At 46.3% G+C, this 25,883-nt stretch overlaps 3 protein-coding genes across 3 annotated transcripts in view; 2 read left to right on the top strand and 1 right to left on the bottom strand.

Moving 5' to 3' along the window:
- LOC135809339 (putative beta-lactamase-like 1) overlaps positions 1-3,360 on the top strand; it is a 15,177-nt gene extending 11,817 nt beyond the window's left edge. Inside the window, exon 9 of the mRNA XM_065322671.1 lies at positions 2,855-3,360. Within this exon, the coding sequence (XP_065178743.1) occupies positions 2,855-3,007 (153 nt within the window). The 3' untranslated portion in view covers positions 3,008-3,360. The remainder of the gene's footprint in view (positions 1-2,854) is intronic.
- A 149-nt stretch (positions 3,361-3,509) lies between these two features.
- LOC135809340 (profilin-1A-like) lies at positions 3,510-8,918 on the bottom strand. Its single transcript, XM_065322672.1, has 3 exons — positions 8,375-8,918; positions 4,729-4,902; positions 3,510-4,106 (listed from the first exon to the last, which is right to left on the bottom strand). The coding sequence occupies exons 1-3, from the start codon at positions 8,483-8,485 to the stop codon at positions 4,002-4,004; spliced, it is 390 nt and encodes a 129-aa protein (XP_065178744.1). The 5' UTR covers positions 8,486-8,918; the 3' UTR covers positions 3,510-4,001.
- Positions 8,919-10,374: 1,456 nt separating this feature from the next.
- Positions 10,375-24,603, top strand: LOC135809338 (R3H domain-containing protein 2-like). The gene is made up of 8 exons (XM_065322670.1): positions 10,375-10,540; positions 11,277-11,707; positions 12,083-12,232; positions 14,772-14,881; positions 15,621-16,121; positions 20,190-20,286; positions 20,669-23,372; positions 23,671-24,603. Exons 2-8 carry the CDS (start codon positions 11,291-11,293, stop codon positions 23,901-23,903), a joined length of 4,212 nt encoding a protein of 1,403 aa, XP_065178742.1. The 5' UTR covers positions 10,375-10,540; positions 11,277-11,290; the 3' UTR covers positions 23,904-24,603.
- The last annotated feature ends 1,280 nt before the right edge of the window (positions 24,604-25,883 follow it).

The raw sequence follows: 25,883 nt of genomic DNA, 5'->3' as shown, positions 1-25,883 counted from the left end.
TCATAACATGAAGCAACTTGGAAGAATGGGTATGAATGCGAAGTGTATGGGGGAGTGCATGTAGGGCGATAGTGTGGGTTCAAATCCCAGGATATGCCTTAAAAAAAAATAGGAGAATTGAAAAATTTATAACATCCCTATGCTTTTTTTGCCGTCATCAAGGCGGTAGACGGTGTCGTATTACACTCGATCGTACCTGTCCCGTACCGTACCATCAAAGACGGTTGGCCACAATGCATATTCAAATAGGGCTTTCAAATGCAAGATCATAACGTGAAGCAACTTGGAAGAATTAGTATGTATGCGAAGTGTATCGGGGGATGCATGCAGGGCGCGCGATAGTGCGGGTTCGAATCCTAGGTTATGTCTTAAAAAAAAGATTTTTTTAAAAGAATTTATAACATCCCTATGCTTTTTTTGTCTAGGTCATCAAGGTAAAAAAGCATAGCGTAGGGCCCTGAGCTTCCAAGCTCTCTCGTTTGGTATTTGTTTGTTTGTTTGTGTCACGCCTGGCGTTATCCCGTATCTGTCCCGTACCGTACCGTACCATCAAACACAGCTGGCCACATACAGCTGGCCGCAATATTCAAATAGGGCTTTCAAACGCAAGATCATAACGTGAAGCAACTTGGAAGAATGGGTATGAATGCGAAGTGTATGGGGGAATGCATGTAGGGCGATAGTGCGGGTTCGAATCCTAGGATATGCCTGAAAAAAAATAGGAGAATTGAAAAATTTATAACATCCCTATGCTTTTTTTGCCGTCATCAAGGCGGTAGACGGTGTCGTATTACCCTCGATCGTACCTGTCCCGTACCTATCCCGTACCATACCGTACCATCAAAGACGGCTGGCCACAATGCATATTCAAATAGGGCTTTCAAATGCAAGATCATAACGTGAAGCAACTTGGAAGAATTAGTATTAGGCGAAGTGTATCGGGGGATGCATGCAGGGCGCGCGATAGTGCGGGTTCGAATCTCAGTTTATGTCTTAAAAAAGGATTCTTTTAAAGAATTTATAACATCCCTATGCTTTTTTTGTCTAGGTCATCAAGGCAAAAAAGCATAGCGTAGGGCCCTGAGCTTCCAAGCTCTCTCGTTTGGTGTTTGTGGCGGGCAGACCTCCGTCTGGCGCTATCCCGTATCTGTCCCGTACCGTACCGTACCATCAAAGACAGCTGGCCACAAACAGCTGACCACAATATTCAAAAAGGCCTTTCAAATGCAAGATCATAACGTGAAGCAACTTGGAAGAATGAGTATGAATGCGAAGTGTATCGGGTAATGCGTGTAGGGTGATTGTGCGGGTTCGAATCCCAGGTTATGCCTTGAAAAAAAATAGGAGACTTTGAAAAATTTATAGCATCCCTATGCTTTTTTGCCTAGGTTATCAAGGTGGTAGACGGCGTCGTATTACCCTCGACCGTACCTGTCCCGTACCGTACCGTACCATCAAAGACGGCTGGTCACAAACAGCTGGCCACAATATTCAAATAGGGCTTTCAAATGCAAGATCATAACGTGAAGCAACTTGGAAGAATTAGTATGTATGCGAAGTGTATCGGGGATGCATGCAGGGCGATAGTGCGGGTTCGAATCCCAGGCTATAATCTTGAAAAAAATAGGAGAAATGAAAAATTTACTATGTTTTTTTGCCTTGGTCATCAAGGCAAAAAAGCATAGCGTAGGGCCCTGAGCTTCCGAGCTCTCTCGTTATTAGTAACATCTTGTTATTTAGTCAGTACACTGAAACAGTTCAGTGGACAGTACCTCCAAGGGACTCTATATCTTCAAGGCCATACAACTGGAAAAGTATATACAGTCGTCCCTCTCTAATCCGGCACTTGTTTATCCAGCACCCTTGCAAACCAGCACACTTGGCACGTGGCAAAACGGATTGGCAAAACGGATTTTTTCAGTTCATTTTCTACGCTTTAATCCGGCACTTGAATTCCGCCTCCGGCAGCGATTTTCTGCAACAAATCACTCAAACTGTACATAATTTGATTTTCTAATCCAGCAGTTGTACATCGCATACCGTACCGGTGCCAATATCCTATGCCAGTGCATAGGATATTCCCAAGTGTATGTTATAGACATGGCATGTTACAGACATGCATTCCACAAACTTGTGACAAAGTACTTGGATTGACACAGAAAATCCCTACATTTTGACGTACGACACAAACATGTACGTTACTACATGTAGGTGAGCCGGGCTGGAGGGCAGGATTTGATAATCCACCACCCTTGTTTATCCGGCAGAAAATGCCGTTGCAAAAGGTGCCCGGGATTAGAGAGGGACGACTGTACTGCGGCCGCATCCAAAAAAGTTATGATTCCAAACCAAAGAGCATAATAATGTTAAAGTAGTATTTTATATCTGGGGTACTTTACACGCAGCTTTCACCACTGTTCACTGTATGCAGCTGTGCATTGAGTTGTTTTTACAGGTTTGCCTCCCGCTGGTCTAGTTAGCGCTTTAGGGCGTACGTTGTATTCAAAATCAATATTCATTTCAAGCACTCAGATCAAGGCCCATCGTCCACTGCAGTGGTTTTAAAATTAGGATACAAGTGTGTAATGAGTACAGTCATGAGGAGTGTAAGTGGGGCTAAACTTGTCAAACACCTCATCCTGGTCATAATACTGTATTTCAGTAAACCACACCACCAGTGGGACCGGTGACGGATCAATCCGTAGATTGGTTTGTTTACATTGTCATTGCCGATCATTGAGATCAGATGAGACCATGTGCATACTACATAGTACATGTATGTGTGTGTGTGTGTGTGTGTGTGTGTGTGTGTGTGTGTGTGTGTGTGTGTGTGTGTGTGTTTGAATGTCTGCAGCTAACAGATCGCTACACACCGCACTATTGTGCTGCAGAGAGCAGTGGCTCGGATGATTTCTATGTCGTGTTTACCAGGGATGCTGGTAAAAAGGTCATCTCGGCAACTGCTCCGGGCTTTCTGTACGAGTACGTTTTGAACAAGGTCGTGTAGGCTATAACGTTATACATGCTGTGGCGAATTTGGCGATACATGATAGCTCACGGTCTATGCTCTACCTGGTCAAAGTGATACTTCAAGAATATTGTGCCATGCACCCATGGCTGGCACCTTAGTGCAGAATTTAGTATAATATGTGTATGTTATTTTAATACCTTGATAACCAGAGCATAGCTTTATGTCTCTCTGTAAGGCAGTGACTAGATTGTTCTATCATTGCTTCAGCATAGGCCAATTGTGAGTATTTTTTTAATTTTGACTTTTTGAGATAAGCGTAGTTGCTTTCAAGCATAGCAATTTCGAGTATATTTTCAATTCTACGGGGCACACCATGTTGGACTATGTAATATGAAGTGTAGTGTTTCAAAGGAAGCGCCTGGGCAGACATGGCAGTTGCGGAAATAACAATCAAGCCGCACAAGTTGGCTGTGGGTGACCGCCAGGCCTGTTTGAACCTGTAAGTTGGTCACACATACCCAAACATATACAACAGGTCTTCATCGAGTACTTCAATAGTAACTGTTGCACACTTGTTTTTAGAATATAGTGTAGATGCTGTTCAGCAGCCACCGGCGGGGCATAATTATTCAAAAATATTATATACACACCTTTTGTCATCCTAAAACCGAGGACTGATCATATGATTGTGTAGATAGAGGAGAATTTACAATACTGGGAAGAATCTTCAGGGCGGGGGGGGGGGGTACAGGGGGTAGGAAAAGCCCCATCAGGTACAATTGTAGATAGGTCAAAGAGTTACAGTTTGTCATTACTAGTGCGGCATTATGCAGGGTTTATTGGTCACCAGAAACAGACTACATTAGGAATGTTACTAGCAATTGGAAAATAATCATCATGACTAGCCACAAATTGATAGGGCCTAACTTGGCAAGTGGCCACTGACAGGTTGTGGGATTGGCTCCGCCTTTGTACTCAGCAATCTTGACAGAGATGTGAAACTTTGCTAAACCCATGCAGAACGCGACGTCTAGTAGTTTGCCTCGCGCAGGAAGTCTCCCAGCTTCTCGACAACAGCGTTGCAGGACCCCGGCTGCATTCCATTTGAGTAGACAGCGACAACAACGCACTTGTTCTGCAGGGTATGCACATGGCAAACAAGAAGCACGCAGCCGGGAGAGAGGGTTCAACGGTGAATCGTCAACAGTGACAGTACATTTCTAGCAAGCAAATACCTGTTTGGCCAGTCACTCGGAGGCCTGCAGGTTAGACAGGATGCCTAAACACGCTAGCTGTCGAAAGCAGCTTGTGATTCAACTACCAGTTATATATAGCTGTGGTTGGCTATAAAAACCCTGCAATCGCCACGCAAAGTGGTCATTGGCTACCCCAGCCATGCGGCTTGGAAATAAATAAAATAAAAAACTTGAGAGGCTAAATGATCTTCTGTCTTCAGCACACTAAAACACATGTCACTACACTTCCATGCACAGAATACACATGTCACTATGCTTCCATGCACATAATGGCTACTAAACACATGTCACTATGCTTCCATGCACAGAATGGCTACTAAACACATGTCACTATGCTTCCATGCACAGAATGGCTCCTCCAACGGCAATTCCAAGTGCGGGTGCACATTTGTTGTTCAAAACATCTAATTTGTTTAAAATTATTTTATAGAAGTCCTGAGCTGCATGTATGAAATGCTACTGAACAGACTGGGCCAGAAACGGTTTCAATCCTGAACTCACCGTTGTGCATATACAGACGCCACTGTTTTCCTTGCCTCTGCCATATATTGTGTGCTCTCCTTTTTTTACAAACGTGTACTTCACACCGTTGACTGTCACGCCATGGCTGTAAAAGTCCATTGGGCTCTCCTTGGCCATGTTCGAGAGGATTTTCGTGACTTCCTCAGGTGTACTCTGCAATGACATAAAAACACGATTAACAGAAGAGAGAGAGAGAGAGAGAGAGAGAGAGAAAGAGAGAGGGAGAGAGAGAGAGAGAGAGAGAGAGAGAGAGAGAGAGAGAGAGAGAGAGAGAGAGAGAGAGAGGGAGAGAGAGAGAGAGAGAGAGAGAGAGAGAGAGAGAGAGAGAGAGAGAGAGAGGGAGAGGGAGAGGGAGAGGGAGAGAGAGAGAGAGAGAGAGAGAGAGAGAGAGAGAAAGAGGGAGAGAGATAGAGATGCTTCCACGACATACTATGAGTTGTACATGACTGACCATGTGCGGGTCAGCCTAAAATTAGTACTCCAAGTATTACCTGTGCGAAACATTGAAAGAATCGCAACCCACCCACCATCTACACGAAAGTTCCGTTTGGGATTTCTAGCGTACTTAGCAACCAGAATATAGAACCAAGACACGTAAGCATGCCGGGGTTTTGTAGCCTAAGTTATATGGGCCAACATAGCATCGCAACATATTCATAGCTGCAATCTAGGTGCCCTTTGACTTGAAGCCCATCCTGCGATGGTGCACATCCCCCCTAAGAAAAAGAAGAAGAAAAGCCTGAAACACAAAGCCAAGAGAGGTATCACTATGTCTCTGGGACATTGTCAAAATGGGCATCTTTCACCCAACGGTGCCCAATCATCCATGAGATGATGGTCCACTCCCCAGATGGCCCTGTAATTGATAGCTGCTGGTCGATGGGACGTCTTTGCAGGTGGTGACGACTCTTCACATGATATTATGTCATGTGAAATGTACCGGCGGCTATCCTTCATGTATCATCTTGGACAATGCGGGTCTATTCTACCCTACAATAGACCCTTTGCACAATAACGGTCACGTGATCCGAGACGGGGCATCCTCTTCGATTTTTGTGCAGAGTATCAGTTGTTGAGCATGGTGGAACACTGTATTTTTCCATTTTGGAGATGGAGGAGAGAGTGTCGAGTGGTTTGCCATCGATGGCTGTGGAACCCGTGGACGAACTGTCAAATGAAGAATGATCTGTGAAGGAACTGAACAGTTTTCTGCTGAATGAGGGTGCGTATCTGTCTGGAAAAAGAAGGAGTCGTTGGAGCGGTAAGTTTTTCCGCATTCAGTGGATATTTCGGATTACTGTACTGCAGATTGAAATATGTTTCGCTTCTCTACCTTCTCTCCTCTGTCCATGTAGAGAACACACACACACTTCTCTATGCAGAACCCTGACGCTCCTAGAACTAAGAAGGGCACCACTTCCTCGAGTGTACCTTCATCATGCCCAACATTTCATGCGTCCGACTCCCAGTGGATGAGTGATGAACCTCTGTTTCCCAGAGTGAGTGCCACACCATGCGTGCTTGTCTCCAACGCAGGGGCAAGTCGCCGACGACAGTGAAGAGGGAGCTGATGGAGTAGTACTAGTGAACAAGCCCGTGGATAGTGTCCATGAGTTTTACTTTGGTGGCTATGTGCATAATGTGAAAGTCGGTCATATCGTGCACGCAGCCACAGCTCGAACTCAGATGACTTTCTCCGCACACCTGAGCGATGAGGCTGCGTCTCTCTCCACTTCAACATCAGCAGCTCGAGCAGCGCCAGCAAGCAGTCGATCTTCCAATAGCGAAGACAGGGATGGGTCATGCCTTTTTCTCAAGCTCCAGAGTCTCTTGGCAGGGCGTTCATTATCTTAGCAAAAGCAAGGATGAAAGTCGTCATGGACAAAGTGTTCCGAGCACAACACTGTGAACGATATCGCAGCACTGCGGCCCTCTTCTCGCCAGATAGCCAGGATTCCAGAGTGCGGAATGCCAGCATCACCAGGGAACGCATGGAAAGACAAGTGGGTTCCTTAGACTAACGTTAGGGATGACGGTTGGTGCAAACAAGAACCCAGCAGTGGTCCTTGGAAAGCATTTCGAAACTTCTTCCTTCAAAACTAAAAAAACTTCAAATGAAAAAAGGCTGGGGAGTACATACATGAACATCGCGTCGGGACCGTGAAAACACAGCCTGTCACAGGAAACTTGATCACGTCCTGCGGCAAACCATGCATGCTGGTTGCATGCCAAGTGTGCAGCGCGTGCACAGCATGCCCCGTCTCGACCCCTCTCGCTTATTGTGCAAAGGGTCTATTGCAACTACATTACCCAGGCTATGTTACCCCAACCACTGCCCTGGCTTCACTTCCCTGGCTATGTTACCCTGACTGCACTGTCCTGGCCACATTACCCTCGCTTTCATAGCCTGGTTTCACTTCCCTGGCTATGTTGTCCAGACAGAGGGGGGGGGGGGGGGGGGGGGGGGGCTTTAGGATAACCTTCAGAGCTTTGCGGCATCCTGGCTCCAACTTTAAAGAGGCCCATGACCAGGAGCTAGATGAAGAAGGTCAGGTATATGAAGCTGCAGTGAAGACTGCAGGAGCCTGGCAGAAACTAGCCGCATGATGGCGCACACACACAACGAGACAGACCTCAGAGGACAGAACAGTTAGACTTGTTCAATAGGCCTCTGGCCCAGAGTCTGGGATAAGAAAAGAAAAAAGACGGAGGCACTCTGAGAGTGTGAGAGAACCGCCGTTCTTTAAGACTAGCCACCACACGCCTGACACTAAGACCCCGCAGCATAGCCTGGGGCTGAGTCGAACGAATGGTGATTGCAGGAGTTGTAGAAGAACAGTGTTTCCACTGTAGATTACTGAATACTTGATAATTTTGGATTGTAACTATTCGTTCTGTAATGCCAGGTGAGATCTGACACAAACGGCATATTTGCGCCCTGGCCTTGCAGGGTCCTTGACGCTCTGGTTAGGGCCTAGGGGCACGAATGCTGCTGGACATTCAAAATTAATGTAGATCCACAAATAAAGAAAAGGTTGGTGCGACTTTGGCGATACTTGGGAAATTATGTGTTGCTCCCTACATGGGAGCTCTCGGTTTTCCTGCTGACTTGAATTCTTACTTGACTGACTCACGCCTGCCATCCAGAGCACACCCATCCAGAGCACACGAGAAGTCCATCGAACCGTACAAGTAAACATCATAATGATGTAATGAACTGGCCATTGGGCGCTAGCTAGCTTGCAGCTTTGTACTTTGGGTCGGATTTCACGTTGTGCGACAGCAGCCTGCGTTGTTTGATGCGCGTATATTATTAATATCTACCAGTGCAGCTAGCTGTGCTTATTGTGTGAAAACAAACACAATTCATGCAAACGACTGTCTTTTTGAAAACACGCCGTGGCGTTGGTTCATTGCGTGACTGATGTCTTGAGATTCGCTGAACCGTGAACCATGTTGAACGGAAGCCCTTGAAACGACGTACATGTATGTGTGGCATGGATGCACTCGCTATGCTCCCGACGCCTTTTAGAAACAGTAGAGATCTACGATCCGGATCGTTACCACCATGATCACCGCGTAGACCTAGACATTGCGCGAGCAGAGCAGTACAAGTAGTACTTACGCTGAATCCAGGCGATCTTGCCCAAGCCGTGCCGTCCAAACCGTGAATAGATGCAGCCGCTACTGCTTTGGACTGCATCAGGCTAGAGTCGACGTAGGTCTGCCAGCTCATCTTGAACACCACGACTGCAAAGATCTACTACGTGAACGGTTCTGGTAGATCTACTAGTGATAGAAGTACTTGATAGCGCTAGACGACTCTCTCGGATCTTTCTTGAACTGTTGTCAGCTCTTGTGCAGCCGATCTGACTTCTGAGCTAAGGAGTTTTGTGAAGACCGAACGAACACCACCAGGCGTTTCTACTGCGACAAATCTGCGCGATATTTCGAAATGGGGAATTGACAGAGATGGTGTTGCCTGTTGGCTTGCCTAAATCATGCTCACACGTAGACTACACGTACACTGTCTGTCTGTCTGTCTGTCACGCCGGAATAATCACTGGGGATCATCAGGTCTTCACTCTTCAGCCTTCCGTTTGACTTCGCTGGTAACAAGGAGAGTTGCATCTACGATCGAGTGCATAGCGACTCGCTTCCCTTTCGCCAGTTTCGGACTGCCATGCGCCAGCCAGGGCAACCACTCGTCACGTCAACAAAAAGTGAGGATCTGCGAAATCCTCCAAGGCGACAAAAAAATAATGACGTGAGATATTGTGAGGCGTAGATATCTACTCAGCAGATCAGGCCGGGAGTAGACTCTACGACTACTACGAGTATAAAAAACGGTCTGATGACTCCCGATGGCGATCATGCTGCTAGTGCTAGCATGCTGGCCGTAGATCTTCGAAGATCTAGCTACGAACTATGATAACCATGATAACCCCCGGCCCGGGGTCATTGTACTCTTGCTACTACCATGGGGTTACAAGACGGCAACGTCTGTAGGGCCTTCCCTATCAAAATAATAAATTCTACTACTACTACTACTACTACAATGCCAATGGTAATGCTACTAGCACTACATTTTTTTTGTACGTAGATCTACTCGTAAAGGCCGATTCACAATACAACTTTCTGCGACGCGACATGCGACTTGCGACACATGCGACGAGCTGCGACAGAGACACACGGTTCACAATATTCTTCATGTTTGCGACATCCTCATGCACAAGTAGTACTATGCACGGGCACTGCACGTGCACCCAGGGTCGAAACTGTACTCCATTTGTGTATGTCGCGTGTCGCATGTCGCAAAAGTTGAACTTTCTTCAACTTCTGCGACATGTGCATTGCGACAGCTTGCGACAGGTTGCGACAGCTCGCGACAGGCAGTTTCTTGTCGCAACTGTCGCAAATCGCGTGTCGCGTCGCAGAAAGTTGTATTGTGAATCGGGCTTATCGGGCTTCACAGAAGGTTTTTTGCGATGCGACACGCGATGCGACAGACGCGAAACCGGGAAAACCCCAAATCGCAGCCATGTCGCACCCCACGCAACTGCCGCAACTGGGCCATCGCAGGCCATCGCAGAAGTTGAGCTTGGCTCAACTTTTGCGATGCGATGCGATGCGACAAGCGATTTGGTGTACGATTTTGACCTTTTCTACAGCAAAGTTGTACAAATATGCAAGAGTTGCCTATAAATTTTTACAAGTTGTGTCAAACCGCGCGAATATCATGGTGACGTACCCAACTTTGTCGCATCGCTGACTTCTTCTGTGAATGGTATTTCGCGAGTTCGCATCGCACGCATCCATCGCAGATCGCGTCGCATCGCGTGTCGCATCGCAAAAAAGCTTCTGTGAATCCCGCTTCAGACGTATCGCGTCCGGCGACTAGCCGACTAGTCGACTGCCAATATCGAGGCTTGCGCTTTGCATAAACAAAATAATTTTAATTATAATACTAAAAAAAACTTTTGATGTACATGTTGTAGTAAAATATTGACTCTTTGAGTCGCTGCTCGCTGCTCGCACGTGGCTCAAGCCTCGGGCCTCGCGTGCAACACCACGTGGTTACGCAACCGAACAAGCCAAAGTAACTTTTTGGTCGGTGTTGCACAACACTCACTTCACAGTTGCACCCCTTTCGCCAAGCTTCCAACGCCATGCTGATGAACTGCATGGTTTGTACTGTCGAGTTTGTGCGTTTTGTTGGGAAGTTCTGGCAAGTAACAGTTGGTCTCCAGTTGTCTTCATGCTCAAAGGAGGCCATACTCACTTTGAAGAAGTAAGTTAGTTTCGGATATGGGAAGATTTCTTCTACACGTGTCCCGTCAGTACTGCTTATCATTACTTCAAAAAAACTCTAAAATGAAGTTTTTCTTTCTTCACCCCTCGATCTAATGAAGTAAAGTTGGAAATAGAGATTTTGGATAGATGCCTTGATGATCGACCTAGTATGTCGACCCAAGTGTGGCACATTTCAACCCCCTTTTCCTCGGAGACCATCGGTGATTTTCAAAAGATTTTTTGTATCACAGTACCTTTATTTGAGGTGTTCAGGTGTACCGCTGTAACTGTACTCGGTGTGGAGGTAAAGATGTTCGGCTTCAGTTTGATATTTGCGTTGTATGTTTCTAATAGTGGTTTGACCAACTACAACAATGTACTATGATTTAAGTATCACACATTGTCCGGCTGACGACCACATCTCTAGTTGCATAGCTTTATTGAAATGAAGCTGCAGTAATCGTCCAGCCTCACTTCCGATGATAGATAGAATTTAAAACTGGCCACGTTTCACACGATGTGCGTTAGCATACCTGATTGTACAAGTGTGTGAATAGACTGACATAGTCTACCGTGTACATGTACATACTGTGCATTGTGTTGTGAAGTTCTACTGAGGTAGCAATAGCTGCTACTGTGGTGGTGGCGGTGGCAGCAGCGGTGGTGTCACTTTTGGTGTGGTAGTCGTCATTGTTATGTTGTGCTTTGCTGTAACATGTGTTATGGACATGCAGCTTGAGGCTTCAGTATGACTGTAGAGACGGCGGCAAGTCAAAGTGAGTCAGCCCATGCACATATGGCAGCACCGGCTGCAGTTGAACGCCGTTCATCTCCGGACCTGTGCTCACAGGCGTCACAGGAGTCATCTCAGTCTAGGAGCACTGACTCTACAGTTAATGCCAACTCTCACGACTCGGCAGTTGGCAGCAGCTCGAGTATTGGCGAGTGTTCGGCCGACTCAAGCTTTGCGTCGGATTCTAGATCTACCAGTTCGTCATCCAGTCCCGGCATTGAAGGAATCTCGGCATCCAGTCCTCCTCTGTCTGATTCATCTTCGTCATGCTCTTCAAGTCCAGACTCGCCGACCCTCCAGCAAGCATTTGGTGGTTCACTGGCATCAGCTTCTATGCCAACATGTGGTGCACAGGCATCACCGCCTAGTGAGGTATGTCACAAACCCCGCCGGCACTGGTGTTCCCGTACAGTCTGGCCTTGCTTCTCCAACCCTCTTTCGCATCTGCTTCCCCTTGCCATCCCAAAGACAATCAGTTGCAGCTGGTTTGCAGTAAGCGCCATTGGGCATTGTGTACTGCACACCCAGTGCACTGTCACTCGGTCCCTTTACCCAGCCAGATAGTTCTGTTCGCCAAACTAATACTTGTGTAGCTAAACAAACTTGTACTGTACATGTACTTCTACACTTTCATAAACTTGATCTTGAAACATACCTTGTTTTTGTAATGTACTATTGCATGGCCATTAGTTGTGCATTCAATTCTTTTTCTTGTGCTCATCTAAATGAATGCACGATGTTGCACAGGCCTCGGATGCAGAAAGGCCCCGATTTCGCCTCCTAGTTCGTCCCAAATCGCCTAAAACGGAAGGAGCGGCCACCAATGCAACGGAAGTAACTTCACCCAATGCGTGCGAACACTCCGAGCGCAGTAGGGCACCAGAAAGTTCTAGTCAGGTTAGTTGTCTTGCCTTCATGGCCTGTGTATTTGCTTGTTTGTTGAATGGGAGGTACGGTAAAACAGCTAATTTTAGCAATTTTAGCGAAAGGAGTGTTTTCACGAAAGTTTTGCTGTGCCAATTGAGGTTTTGCATGTACAATACAGTACTAAGCATTCTTCTTTGTAAACTCTGAAACTAGGGCCATGTTCGATTGTGCGAATCCATGGGCCCCAGGCCCGGATTCGCCTAATTCGTACATGTTCGATTGTATGAGTCCGGATCCCAGTCCCACGGATTCGGATCCAGTCAACCCACCTCATAGAGCCGGATTCGACGGATTCCATTGCATCGTATCTACTACAAACTCCAAATCTGCGTACACTAGGTCAAGAGTTCACCATAATGCGTACAGGTACCATGGAGTAGTATGGGATAAGCGGTAGCAACGCGATTGCTTAAGTCTTGAAACGGATTATCAGTTGTGCACATTCGATTGTGTCTGTCCGATCGGAGTGATCTGGTCGGCGGGGATCGTGATCCAGTTTCCGCAATTGTATACAGACTAGGATCGCTAAAATATTTCATCGCGAATTGGTCCAGCTTCAGAAAACGCTAAGTTTTTACCCGCTAAAATTAGCTGTTTACAGTATGCATCGAAGATGGCCGTCACCTTTTTGCGGTGCAAGCTGCCCATTTTTGGCAGGTACAACCCATTCTAGCACATTTTATGAGTATGACCTTACAAAGTTCATGACCTTTTAAGCAGAGCTAGCTTATATCACAGTGTGTGCAGTTGTAGTGGACTTGCCTCGCAAAACCTAACGACGGGAAATGGATGCTTACGTCCCATTGGTATTCGAGCGAATAATTGTTTGTTCCAATCACGGTTCGTTATAGTGCATTCGCCAATTCCGGGCCCATACGTTTTCACAGTCTCACTTCATTCTTATTCAAGATGGTAAAGTCGATGACTTACCGTAAAGTCTTGTATAAAAGCCGCGGCTTCTATGACTTTCTTGGTGAAATTTTGCAGGCTTCTGTATGAGACAGGCTTCTATACAAGACAGGTATTTCTATGTATGTCAACACTAAAACCAGGCTTATGTGTATTTTTATTGGCCCAAAATTGCGGCTTCTATTCAAGTGCGGCTTTTATACAAGACTTTACGGTATATAGGTCAGAAAGATGATAGCCGTTGTTTTAATAATAATAATAATAATAACTTTATTAGGATGACCCAAAGGCTGACCGCCTATTATGGGGTCCGTCACATTGAAGGATGATGGTACAAGAGAGTACAGATTAGGAAGGGGGGGGGGGGGGGGGAGAGAGGGGGCTGCTATGCACAGGGTAGCGGCATGCCAGCGAGTAGACCTGAATACTCAGAGGAATGTTATCGCAGCATGGACAGAAGATTCCGAAGTCAATGTTTCAAGCCGAAGATGAAGTGAATGTGGTGAAAATTGATCAAGATGCGTGAAAAAAGTATTTTTCGGACACATAATTGTTACCGATTGTTTTTACAAAACGAAAAGTTTTAGTATTTTTCAGCCCCCCCCCCCCCACCTTTACTGCAGGTAAAACGAATTCCAATAAAATATTGATGTCAATTTTCGACACCCGGAAGTAACTGGGCATTCTCCATCAGCATTCAATAATTATTTTCAAAACGAAACTCCATCAAACCCACTCACCCACAAACGAAAACATTTCGTTTTGAAAATATTATTGGTAACCTTGGACGGCCCCTAACAAAATACAAATAATAGCTGTTAGTATCGTGCAACACATGGTTCCGCTGCTGTTCCTCGGCTAGAGATCTCCCGCACACGCGCTATACCGGGTGCCTCTCCAAGCTGCTCGATCCTGGGCCATCATGGAAAGTTCGTCAAAATGGTACACATACATGTAGTTTTAGTGTATCAGGGGCCCGGAATTGGCGAATGCACTATAGTATTTACTAAAAGTTTCGCAGGCCAGCCTTGTGCTCGAACGCTTTTCTTCCATCGATTTTACTGGTGAAAGGAACCAACATAGCGGCTACTTTTTATAGGAAATTTATTGGCATAATTTGCAATTTATGGTTGCTGACAAAGCTCCCCAATCTTGTTATTATGCTAGTGCACTCTGGGTTCTTCACAGCATTGTATTTCCTGGGTCAAAGCCACTGCATGTTCTAATACAGTTTTACACAACAAACCTGGATAAAATCGTGCCCCTGGTTTTGCGCTGAATATTCGTTCCATACGACTAAATTGAAATGATTGCAAACTGGGTTGTGACATTTTGTCGCCAATACAGAGTGCGGCTTATCCTCAGGTGCGACCCTGACCTCAGAAAATGTATTGTATCTTATGGGGATCTGTTTCCTGTTATGGGAGATACATGTTTCTACTGTAGAGAGGCATTTGGGAATGCCATCTTATACCACTCTCTGCTTATTGCTGTACCATGTTTCATTTCCATTGGCATTTAAATGTTCTCACTGTATGGTATAACAGCCCTGTAAGGTTGATCGTATTTCATGGCCTTTCTAATTTCTATTATCCTGCAGGAATCAGCTGTGAACACCGGCTCAACTGACCGGAGGCATGATATGTGTGATGCTGCTAGCTTCGCTGTGAATCTTCCCCAGTTCATCGTGGATACACTGTCCAACTCAAAGTATGTTTTAGCAGAATGTGTCTATTTGTGCATTATTGAATGGACTGTATTTGATTAAGAAGGGTCACTATATGCATGTGTTTGTGATCCATGACCGCAGATCTAGTACTGATTATCTATACGTGGACCAAAAAAGACAGGGGATGATTGTCAGTACATGCACACAAGGTGCATTACATTAATGGATGCCAGTGAGTGCCTGAATGAGTTCCTGTTCCAGGTTCCTGCATTTGGCTGGTGTAGCTACATTTCTTCACCGCCTTTTGAAGATTTTTTGCCGAATTTGGATGACATGTGGTTGTGGTTCTTGTAAATTGCATTATTCTTCGTATGCCAACCTGTGGCCGTGGGAGGCTGACGACGGCCGCGCACAAAGTGTTGTGTGTGTGCAGGTTGTGTCCAAAGAAATCATCCATAAAAGAAACTGGCTTCCCAAACTGGCATATTTCATGATGTGTTTCCCGTAAAAGGAGCAAGCTTTATTTTCAAGATATTGTGGACCCATACAAAGAAATTCACCCTGGAATTCAACTTGTGCCAAACTGGTCTTGGCTATGGTCACTTTGGGCACATGCTAAGAGGTTTGTGAACTTATCCATGTGCATTGATCAGAGCTGCAGACTCTGGAGTGTTATGTACTTATACTCTTACCATCATTAGTATGTTAGCTGTCATCTTGGTTACTAAGAAGAGTTACTCATATGCGTACGTCTCTGGTATATTTTATGTTGGTGCTCAGGGATCGTGACTGGCTTCTGGAAATTGAGCAACAGTTGGTTAGTTTCAGCCAAGATGCAGAGCTTTCCTCACTGACCTTTCCTCAAATGACGTCCTACCACCGGATGCTTATCCATCGGGTTGCAACGTTCTTTGGCCTGGATCATTGTGTTGGACAAAGTGGCAAGTGTGTTGTCGTTAGCAAGCAGTCCCAGATACATGCCCTACCTCAGAGCTTTGCCGAACTCGCAGCAGAAATCCAGCCCACTGGTAGCAAGCGAGTGATTGTGCTTAGGCGCGGCGCTTCTTCGGAGACTGAGGAGAGTTCTGAAAGCAGTCTAAATTCTCCTTTATTTTCGGCCGCCGACGGCCCACAGGAACCTAGGTTTCGGTCTATTGAAGAACGGCAAGCAGACTACGTAGCGAAACGGGCGCGCATCTTTCACAGTCAAGATCATTCTGGATTTCCTTCCCCTGGCGCTAGCAAAGACCAGAAGAAGTTCAAGAACGGGAATGGAAGAAGGTTGGTTCGTGTGTTTGCTCTTTTGCATTTTTGCCAGATTCTCTTGCTCTGAGGTTGCACTTTGTTCCCATTTGACGCGATGGTCTCTACATAAACTAAATAGTGGGTGGTAATACTAGTACCATGATTAGCAACCCTCTGTTAAGGAGGCTCCAACCTTCTGCGCTGCGCAGCCGGTCTGGCGCTCTGTTTTTTGCAGGCAAAAGTCTTGTTTTTGCCGATAAGTGCGAAAAGTTGGGAAATTCCCATCTCAACTTACTAAAATTTGAACTCCGCGATCGACAGTCTTATCAGAGAATATTGTTTCATTCTTCACCTGTAGTCTTCCCTGGGCCCCATCGAGGTTCCTGTTGTTTTTTCCTCCGTTGTGTCAGTGGGTATCAGGGCATGTTTTCAAAAGCATCGCTGGTGTGAGCAAGAAGTTGACTTTACAGCTCGATTTCTCGAGATCCTGAATAATTTTGCTTGACGAAAAAATGAACAAGGAGAACGGAGCCAAGCGTCTCGATGGCTGTGTAACACCAGGGACCAAAACCTACTGTAAGCGCGTTTTGGAGAGAGAGACTGAAGTGGGTGCACAGACTCTGGTAAGTGGATCCACTTCTAATTCTCAAGTGGCGAAATATATTCCTACGCTGAAAACATTGCAGTCTTGAGTGAGTGGTAAATCGTTGGTGAGCTACTGCTCAGTGACTTGGACTATTTACGAAAGCTGTGACCTGTCAGCTGCCAACGTCGCCAGCAGTAAGTCATCACCTGCGTCCACTTGAATAAAATACAGCACTGAAAATTGAGTATGTTGTTTTGCAGTACTATTCTCTATTGTCAGTGTGTGAAGTATTTTGTAAATGTTGTGTTGTACAGCACCAGTGATTTGAAAATATTCCTACACTACTCGCACCAGTTCTATTATGATGAATGCATGCACCTCTACCCATAAGCACTATGTGCATGCACATACGCAGGCACGCGTGTGAGCCTAAATGTTGTTTGTGTGTGCGCGCGCGCGCGCAGTGCATGTTGTGTGTGCGCGCGCACGCGTGCACAAGTGCATGGACAGCAGAATATGGTAACTAAGCTCAAGAGCATGCATTTTGCATGTGGGTGTATGCTATTGCGGGTGCGCGTATATGACGTACGTGTATTTGTGTGTGCAAGGGGTACTTGTTTGTGAGCATGTGCATGTAAGCGTACATGTATGTATCAATGTGTGCAATGCGCATGCACCCACATACACTTGTGGTTGTTCCATGTTATTTGGAATAGTGTATGATTATACCTAATGGATGCTACACTGATTACTAGCAGTCGTTCATTGCCAATATTGAGTTGAACCTGCATCTACATAGTCATTGTACATGTACTACAAACATGAAACTGCCCCCCCCCCCCCCCCAGAATATAATAATAATTGTTATCCTCCTCAAGCTCTTTGCCTGTTGCTTTATGAGAAATACTAGGAGTAAACTATTGCAAGAGTTGTGATGCAAAGCTGGTCTGAACTGTGCTCAGGGTCAGTAGGCCTCGGCCTGGATCATGAATAACGTTGTGCAAGGATCATGCCGATATCCAGATCAAGGGCTAAAAAGCCCAGGAACCATGGCCTCATCTAGTCTCCATGTATACTATAACAATCTGGGGGACCATTCAATGCTTTTGACACAAAAAATTGGAGTAATACCACAAGGAATGCATAGAATGATCACCTTACCTGAAAAATAGCAATTCCAAGAATGGTGGAAAATCGGCCAATTTTCGGTCCTATTTTTATTTTTGGAGGTCTAAAATGCACGGTAACCCCCCTAAAATTATATATTTCTAGTTTCTATGAAGTATGAGGATCCCAAAAATAAAATAAAAAGGGCATGTCCATGAAGAAAATATGAAGCTGTGCACCCAATTGTACTTTGCGGACGGGCATTTCTGCGAAGTTCATTTTTGTACCAAAATTACTATTTTTCTGAGTAGTCAATGCTGATTGCCAGATTTTCTTGCTCAAATGCTTCACTGTGATGTGTGAAAGGACTTGCAATCACAAAGAGAAGCCAGACAACTGGTAAATCTGAAATATGACCCCAAAACAAGCAAATTTAGGCTGAAATCGATAAATACACCCACCCCTAGAAATACACCTCAAACAGCCTTATCTCTGCGGAAACACCCCCTGAATTTTTTTGTGAAGTAACATGGGATGATATAGAGCACACTCATCCACAAAAAGGAGAGGGTTTATGAAGAAAAAAAATCACCCCCAAAGGGTTGGAGCCTCCTTAAACTTGAGGTAACGGGGTATGTTTGAAAGGTGACATGCCGTATGCATTATAAAGCATTGCCGCATTCAAGTCAGCGGATTCATTAGGTCCATCCACAGGTTTGCTCTTGCCGGATAGATTGAAGTACTGTTACCGTATGTCAGCGCCTTTAAAGCCATGGCCTTATATTCAAAACACCGCTGCGTTCCTAGCTATTTTAGATGCAAAATGACTCACCCACTACGTCATGCCATAAAAGTCAAAGTCCACACAGAAATATCAATCTAAATCCACTTGTTCACTCTTCCTGCTGGGCTGTAAGATAGTTAGTATAATTCTTATTCCTTATTTTTTTACAAAACATACTTCAAATGTCATTTCGTTTATGAAGCCCATGGCTTTATATAATCGGTTGTGGCGACAAACGCGATTAGGCCGGCTGCAGGGACGCCGTAATGTCGCACTCGCCCCAGCACCATTCAAACAATTCCCTTTGGCAGTTCACGGCACGAACTTCAACAAAGCCCCGTGAATGCGTACTAGGGGAAGGCTAGACAGCATGTCTCTAGACATCAATAGGCATCGTATGAAAAGCCAGTCAATAGCACTAAAGAGCGAAAGCCTTTGTCACGGTTCGGTTTCACTCGCGCACCGGGCCCGAGCTGCCAGCGCAAACAAATGCCGGGCGCGAGCTGGCAGCACAAACAAACACCGTACTCACACGAGACCGTTGGGCCAACGGATGGCCACAGCCATCAAAAACAGGAACAAACCCATCCACGGCTCTTTCTCTTGCTAGCTGTGCTGCTGCGTGCATCCAACTGTTTTGCAATTTCTCCCTCCCACCCACGCCTCTTGATCTGTCCTAGCTCACTATTCTGGACAAATATCAATTCAATTGCAATGAAGCGCCGCGGGCCGGCGGGGGCATTCGGCGGCTTGGTCTGATTCCTAGCTTGTTGGTAACCGGCTTGAGGTTTCCAAGGTTGCTATGACAACATGCAGTCATGCGCAGGGCCACCCAACATGCATTTGGGGACCCAGGAAAGACAGAAACGCGTTGCTAGGCAACAGCAAAAGCGCTCAGCGAGTATCACGCTACTCATGCAGCGCGCACGTTGGCTTAGGGTATCACGCTACCCTTGCGCTGCGGGGTACCACATTGCCCCTCGCTGGAATCAGACCCGCGCCCCGGATACCTTGCGCTGGCCTCCTGACGGCCAAACTCAACCAACTTGTGCGCTGTGACTGGGGTTGTGCATGTATTAGCAACATAATGTGGCCCAGGTCGGCAGACTTTCAATTAGCCAAGCGAGCTACTCAGGCCAGGGTGCATGATCACTATTCGCAGCACTTATCGTCCATGCAGTAGTCGGGTTAACTGAGACTGGCTGTATAATCGAATGTACCTCAATGGCTTTAAAGGTGCGGACATACGGTAATTTGATAATGGTTTATAACTATGATGTTGAGTATAATACATGGTAAAAAGAATAATTTAAAAAAAAAAAGGTGGAGATGGGTGTGGCGAGGGTAAAGCCTGCACACAAGGCAGTGACTGAACACAATTGTCATAACGTACTATGTGGCAATAACGCTGAACAGTGCTGTGTATGCACTAGTTACATGTATCCGTGTCTCAGTTTATCTTCTCTTGATTGATGGTAAAGTAACAGTGTAGTTCTGGGTACAGCCACCTCCAAGCACAGAGAGTCCTTGCAGTACATGCATGCATTGTAGGTTCAAGAAAATGTCTTGTCTCCCACTGTTAATTGATGAATTGCTTCTCTCAACATATTTCCACATTGCGTTCTAGGAATTCAGAGCGGGGCGCGTTCCGTAAAAGACCCAACGTTGCTCCACGCCACAAGCAACTGAAGAAGACTGTGTCACGTGCCAGTAGTTTGCCTATCGTAAGTCATGTCTCCTTCGACCACTATCTAGAGTCCACAATCCCCAGGGTTATTGACTTTTGATGCAATGGTTCCCAGCCTTGTCTCAATTCCTTGACACGACATGCCGAATCCCGGGGTTTCATCTGTAATCACTGGATGCACCGCAATTTCAGAAAATGCAGCGCCTGGTTATAGAGTGGTTTTACAGTGCGGTATCACTCGGTTTTTGCTTTACTAGTAGCTAAACCTCTGTTCCCATTCTCACAAGTGTGATTGCATGCAGCTGAATCCAGTGAGTCTGTTGACTCGGTTTTCCTTGGGTGCGTGTGCATTGTTTGGAGACCCCAATTCATTTTCCTGACGCATTGTGTGGTGTTGGGCGTTGTCGTTGTTGCTGCAGGCACAGCCTGATTATGCAGAGGAGTTCCCCAGCATCCCCGGCTCACTGCAGAGCCCGATGTACGCGCCACACAATGTGAATTATAACGGCGGCGCTGACGAGATTTATGACGAGGCTCTGGGTGAGCAGTTTTGCCAGTTGGCTGTAGATGAGAACCAATTTGCCGGAAGCGGCGACTTCTACGACTACAGCCATGTGCAAGGAGGCGACATGAATGCTATGGGTGCATATCAGACTCCAGTTCAGGCTGACTATTATCTGCCATCTGGACAAGTGGATGATCAGCATGCAACTAGTGGTTCATGTCAACAGGGAGGGCACATGTTAGCTGCAGTAACGTACAACTCTCCATACGGCGCCTCGACTCATCTTGCACCACAGGTTGCAGACTGCAACTGGCAGGCTGACATTCCCGCTGCTGACTGTGAGCATGAGGCGGCTGCTGGTGAGTACTATATCGACAACTCACAGCCTGGTTTCGTATCATCTGACAGCTGGGATCCAGCGATGGGAGCTGATGCTGGGCTCGGCAATCAAGACCAGCTAGTTAATTCAGCCGTGATTCCCGATGCCATGCCCATATGTGCGTCTGATCCCTCGCTCGTTGCTCAAGATGACACTTATGTTGCAGGAGATATCCCTAATGGCCAGTACGACCAGCAGCAGCAGCAGCAGCAACAACAACAAGCGTATCTACTGCAGTACCAGGCACAGCAAGCGAACCAGCAACAGCTCCTCTACAACCAACACTATCAAGCATACTTTCAAGCGTTCTATTTGCAACAACAGCAGCAACAGCAACTATTGCAGCAACAGCAGGTGCAACAACCAGAGCTGCTGCAGCAGCCAATACAGCTGCTGCTGCAGCAGTCTCAGCCACATCAGCAGCCGTCCCTACTGCAGCAACAGGCACAGCCTCAGCAGCTACCAACACCACTGGAGCAGCAGCAGCAAGCACAGTCACAGCAGCTACCATCACCACTGGAGCAGCAGCAGCAGCCAGCACAGCCACAGCAGCTACCGACACCACTGGAGCAGCAGGCACAGCAATCAGCACAGAAAGAACTGCAGGAGCAGCAGCCACAGCAACAACCTCAACATCAGCAAGTTGTAGTGCCGCAAGCAGTATCCCAACAGTTACCGGCTGCACAGCCAGTGGAACAACCACAACAGCCGTCAGATTCTGATCAGGTCCAGGATACTGGGCAGTCTCAACACCAACAACAACTGTTGCCCAATCAGGTCCAACAGGTGCCGCATCAACAGCAGATGCAAAATCAGTTACAAAGCCAGCCGATTCAGCCTCAGCAGCTCCCACAACACCAGCAACTGTCGGCAGAGCAGTTGCTGGAGCAGTTATTGTTGAGCCAGCAGTATCCTGTTCAGCAGCAGGGTCAACAGGATCTCCAATATGTGCAGCAGCAGCAGCCAACACTTTTAGAGGGTGATTTTACTTCTCAACAGCTGACTATCAACCAGTGGTTGTTGCTTCAGCAGCAGCAGCAGCAGCAGCAACAGCAGCAACAACTGCTATTGCAGCAACAGCTCCTGGCACAACATTTCTTGTATCAACAGCAACTATTACAGCAAGCCCAACAGCAGCCGCAGCAGCAGCAAGGTATTCCCGCAGAGCCAGAGCATGTTGCACCAGTATCGGCGCAGCAGCAGCAGGCAGCACATGAAGAACAAGAGCAACCATCCGAGAGCATCTGTGAGAGCACTCAAGCAGAGCAGGTAGGCGCAACCAGCCAAGATGAATCAGAGCCATCAAGCCAAATTGATGCTAATTCTTGTGCCGATAGTGCGCAGCAGAATGGACAGTCGCAGCGACGTAAGAAAAAGGATAAGCCGTCACAGCCAGCACAGGTACAGCAGTGGTGGGAGCCACAGCATTCCGTTAAGAAGACGAAACAAAAATCGAAGCAGAAGCAACAGCAACGCAAGTCGGCACCTGCTCCTCCAACTGCCCAGCGAAGTGAAGCGGAAGAGGAGCAGCGGAAACAGCAGGTGGAAAAGCCATCAGTGTGCGATGAAGCAGAATTGCCCCAAGTCCAGAAGTCAATACTGATTGCAGACCAGCAACAGCAGGACACCACAGTACAAAGCACACTGCCGGAGACTAATACCTGCTCTCTGGAAGAGGCTGAAGTGCAGATTGCGGCCAACCTGCAAAGCTCAGACACTAGCGTTGCAACTGAGTCAGCAACACAATCTGTACAGCCTGCAGCACACAGTAATAAATCAGATTCCGAGTGCTCTGGTGAGAATACAGCTGAGACGGAAGGTGACCAAGGCTTTGATGTTAACGCGCCGTTGGAGGACAGTCAGCTTACCTGTGATAACAGCACAGTGGAGGAGGTCAGTACACACGCGGAATCTTGCAAACGTGAGATTGTTGCTACCTCTCCCATTGACTTTCTCCAACAGCACTTCTCCGACCAATCGTCTTCTCCTACACTGCCCGAAACCAGTCCGGTGGAAGAGAAGTGCCAGCCGACTGCCTTTTCCATTGCTATGGGTCGTCCGATGAGCATCGAGGAGGACCTGGAATTCCTCAAAGACATCATGGACCTTCCTTCCCTCCCACTGTCTGAGTCCAAAAACGCAAGTACATCTTCGTCAGGTGCACCTCAGTTGCCACCGGTTCTTGTCTCTAACTTGTCTGGAATGTCGAACAAGCTAGATTCCCAAGACAATGCCAGAAGTAAGTAAATCTTGGCTTTGATGGGATTGGGGAGTGTGATCCACGTGCAATTTGCCACATACATTCTTCTTACCCTGCTGTTGGCTTCCTGACAAGCTCACACGAAATGTACTAAGATCTTGTCTTGGCATGTAACTACATGTATCTACAGGTATGTTGTTGGGCTACCAGATTGAAAGAGATAGCATGTACATTTGCATTTACACCTGCTACTACGAAATTGTAAGTTAACTGTTACTCTTGCTCAATATTTCCACTCTCCCTCTCTGTCGCTTTCTCTTGTTCGTCATTCTTGCAGCGATCGTCCTGGAAGTCTATGACCTGCCGGCGCACATTGAGCAGTCTGTGGAGCGCACATCGCAAGCACTGCGTTCTCTGAAGGATTTTGGCGCCACGCTGCAGATTACACCGGGTAGAGTCCTGGCCAAGTTCCAGTCATTACCGTGTGCCCACATGGCAATGTCTCTGTGCAGTCCTCACTACAAGTTACGCCTTAGTCAAATCACCGCTGACGGTATGCTGCCCTTCTGATATTTATTCTACCTTACCGTATCCAGTTACTCTGTCCATTGTCGTCCTGTTGTAGTAAGTAAGGTCTTCTTTACTTCAGTTTCCTCGGTCTCCTTTACTTCAAGTGCTGGTCTCGCCTACGAACTACCAGACTAAAAAATATTCTCATATGGGACTTGTGTCCGCACCATACTTTGCGGTGCAGTCCCGTGCTCTCGTTCTTTCTCCTTTGTGCCTCGTGATGTGTCTTGTTTACCAATGGAAAAATCTTTTTAACTTTCTGCTAACTTCTAGCCCCCTTGGCTATATTGTAGCTGTTTTCCTTCAGTTATCATCTTATCGCTGTAGTTGAAATAATACCAAGCACTAACCTAACCCGTTTCTTTTGTTGAAGCTGTCACCGCTATGTTTTGTCCGCCTCTATTTTGAAGCAAGTTTCATGTGTTCCTCATTTCCGTTGTGCTGCCGGGCCTTCCTGCAGCTAGATGTATGGATGCTTCTCTTCTGCTGATGATATCTTGCGCCTGCCTGCTATTTATGATGCCACAATTTTGAAGATTTTAACTGCATGTATATTCCCTGTGCTGTCCTTGCATTCACCTGTTGAAAATGCGAAGTAAGACTGTAGTTTGAGGCATGTTCTATCATATATGTACTATAGTCGGTAGGCAAGACCAATGTGATAATATTACTGACATGAACAGAAATGTTGTGTATTGCCTATTGGTGCTGAGTGATTCCCAGAATGGCATGTCAATGTGTTGACCTGCTTCATTCAGAACAGGACGTGGTGGTATGCTCGTGACTTCCAAAATTCAGAGCCAGCGTTGGCTGTCTGACCATACACTGGCGTACATGTGTGAAACGAGTGCAAAAGCGCCGTGCGGCACAGAAGCATACAGTCATGCAGAGTACAATCATGTACTTTAGTATGAGGCATCGGGACAGGAACAGTTTTGCCATTTCGAAGGATTTCGCATACCGTAGGGTCACGTATTAAAGCCAGGCTTATTCTCGGGCTGTAGACGGCGATGTCAGGACTAGGCTTCTACTAAACTGTGACCAGGCTTATAATATATGCCGACAGTGTATCTTGAAAGTCAGGCAAACCTCTTTAGGACGAACACCAAGGGACAGATGGTATTTGCAGTAACGGGAGTTCTTCTTAACCATATCAATGTTATTTCCAGTGCAGTGAATACACAGTGATTTATCAATGCTAGTGCTCTTGCACTCGGTACAATCATGTACAGTGCGTATCGGTTATAGCGTGGTCGTGTAAAAGAATATACTGCCTACAAGAATGAACTCTCATGTTTTCATAATCATAACATGGATTTCAAGTGCACATTTATTCTTACAAGCAATGTTATCCCATAGAAGAATACAGTCCGTATCGCCTATAAGGTTGGCGGCTATAGTAATATACCGGATATAGTGATCAATTTCTCTAATTCATTTTCATTTGCCATAACTAAGTGTACACAGTTATCGCGTATAGTAATAATCGTCTATAGTAATATATCGCCTATAGTGATCAAATTCATATTTCAAAAGACGTTTATTACACTATTTTTGCATCGGTTATAGTGATTGATGTGAAATCAAGCGATGTCAGAGGAGAACAGGGTGTTACTTCTTCGTGAAGAACTTGTCCAGTGAGTGTTGTTTGGTGAGTTTTGCTTGTACAAGTTGCCAAAATATGCCTCCATCATGAGGAAATCCTGATTTTGTGTGTCAGGAGCTACAGCCAGCTACATGACATTGTACATTTATGTAGTGCGTATGTGCACGGCGCGCTGAGTCGTTTGACACCCCACTCGCATACATTGCATGCAGTATCGGTCATAGTAATATATCGCTTATAGTGATAAAATGCTCAAAATCAAACACCAACGCTATAGGCGATACTGACTGTACATCGGTCCTAAGAATGGACAGTTTGTGTAGCGAAACATGCCAGATTAGTACAAAGTAGTAATAACATCTGTCCATTTCCGT

Source organism: Sycon ciliatum, chromosome 2, assembly GCF_964019385.1.
Source record: "Sycon ciliatum chromosome 2, ocSycCili1.1, whole genome shotgun sequence".
In the NCBI taxonomy this organism is placed as follows: Eukaryota; Metazoa; Porifera; class Calcarea; order Leucosolenida; family Sycettidae; genus Sycon; species Sycon ciliatum.
This window is presented reverse-complemented; position numbering and strand designations above follow the sequence as displayed.

Bases quoted from the DNA above. Each gene is read 5' to 3' on its own strand.
- LOC135809340 (XM_065322672.1), bottom strand. From the start codon at position 8,485: ATGAGCTGGCAGACCTACGTCGACTCTAGCCTGATGCAGTCCAAAGCA. The intron at 4,903-8,374 runs GTAAGTACTACT...ATGTCATTGCAG, and splicing joins CAAGATCGCCTGGATTCAGC to AGTACACCTGAGGAAGTCAC. The intron at 4,107-4,728 runs GTGAGTTCAGGA...CATACCCTGCAG, and splicing joins GCGTCTGTATATGCACAACG to AACAAGTGCGTTGTTGTCGC.
- LOC135809338 (XM_065322670.1), top strand. From the start codon at position 11,291: ATGACTGTAGAGACGGCGGCAAGTCAAAGTGAGTCAGCCCATGCACAT. The intron at 12,233-14,771 runs GTTAGTTGTCTT...ATTATCCTGCAG, and splicing joins CACCAGAAAGTTCTAGTCAG to GAATCAGCTGTGAACACCGG. The intron at 20,287-20,668 runs GTAAGTCATGTC...TTGTTGCTGCAG, and splicing joins GTGCCAGTAGTTTGCCTATC to GCACAGCCTGATTATGCAGA.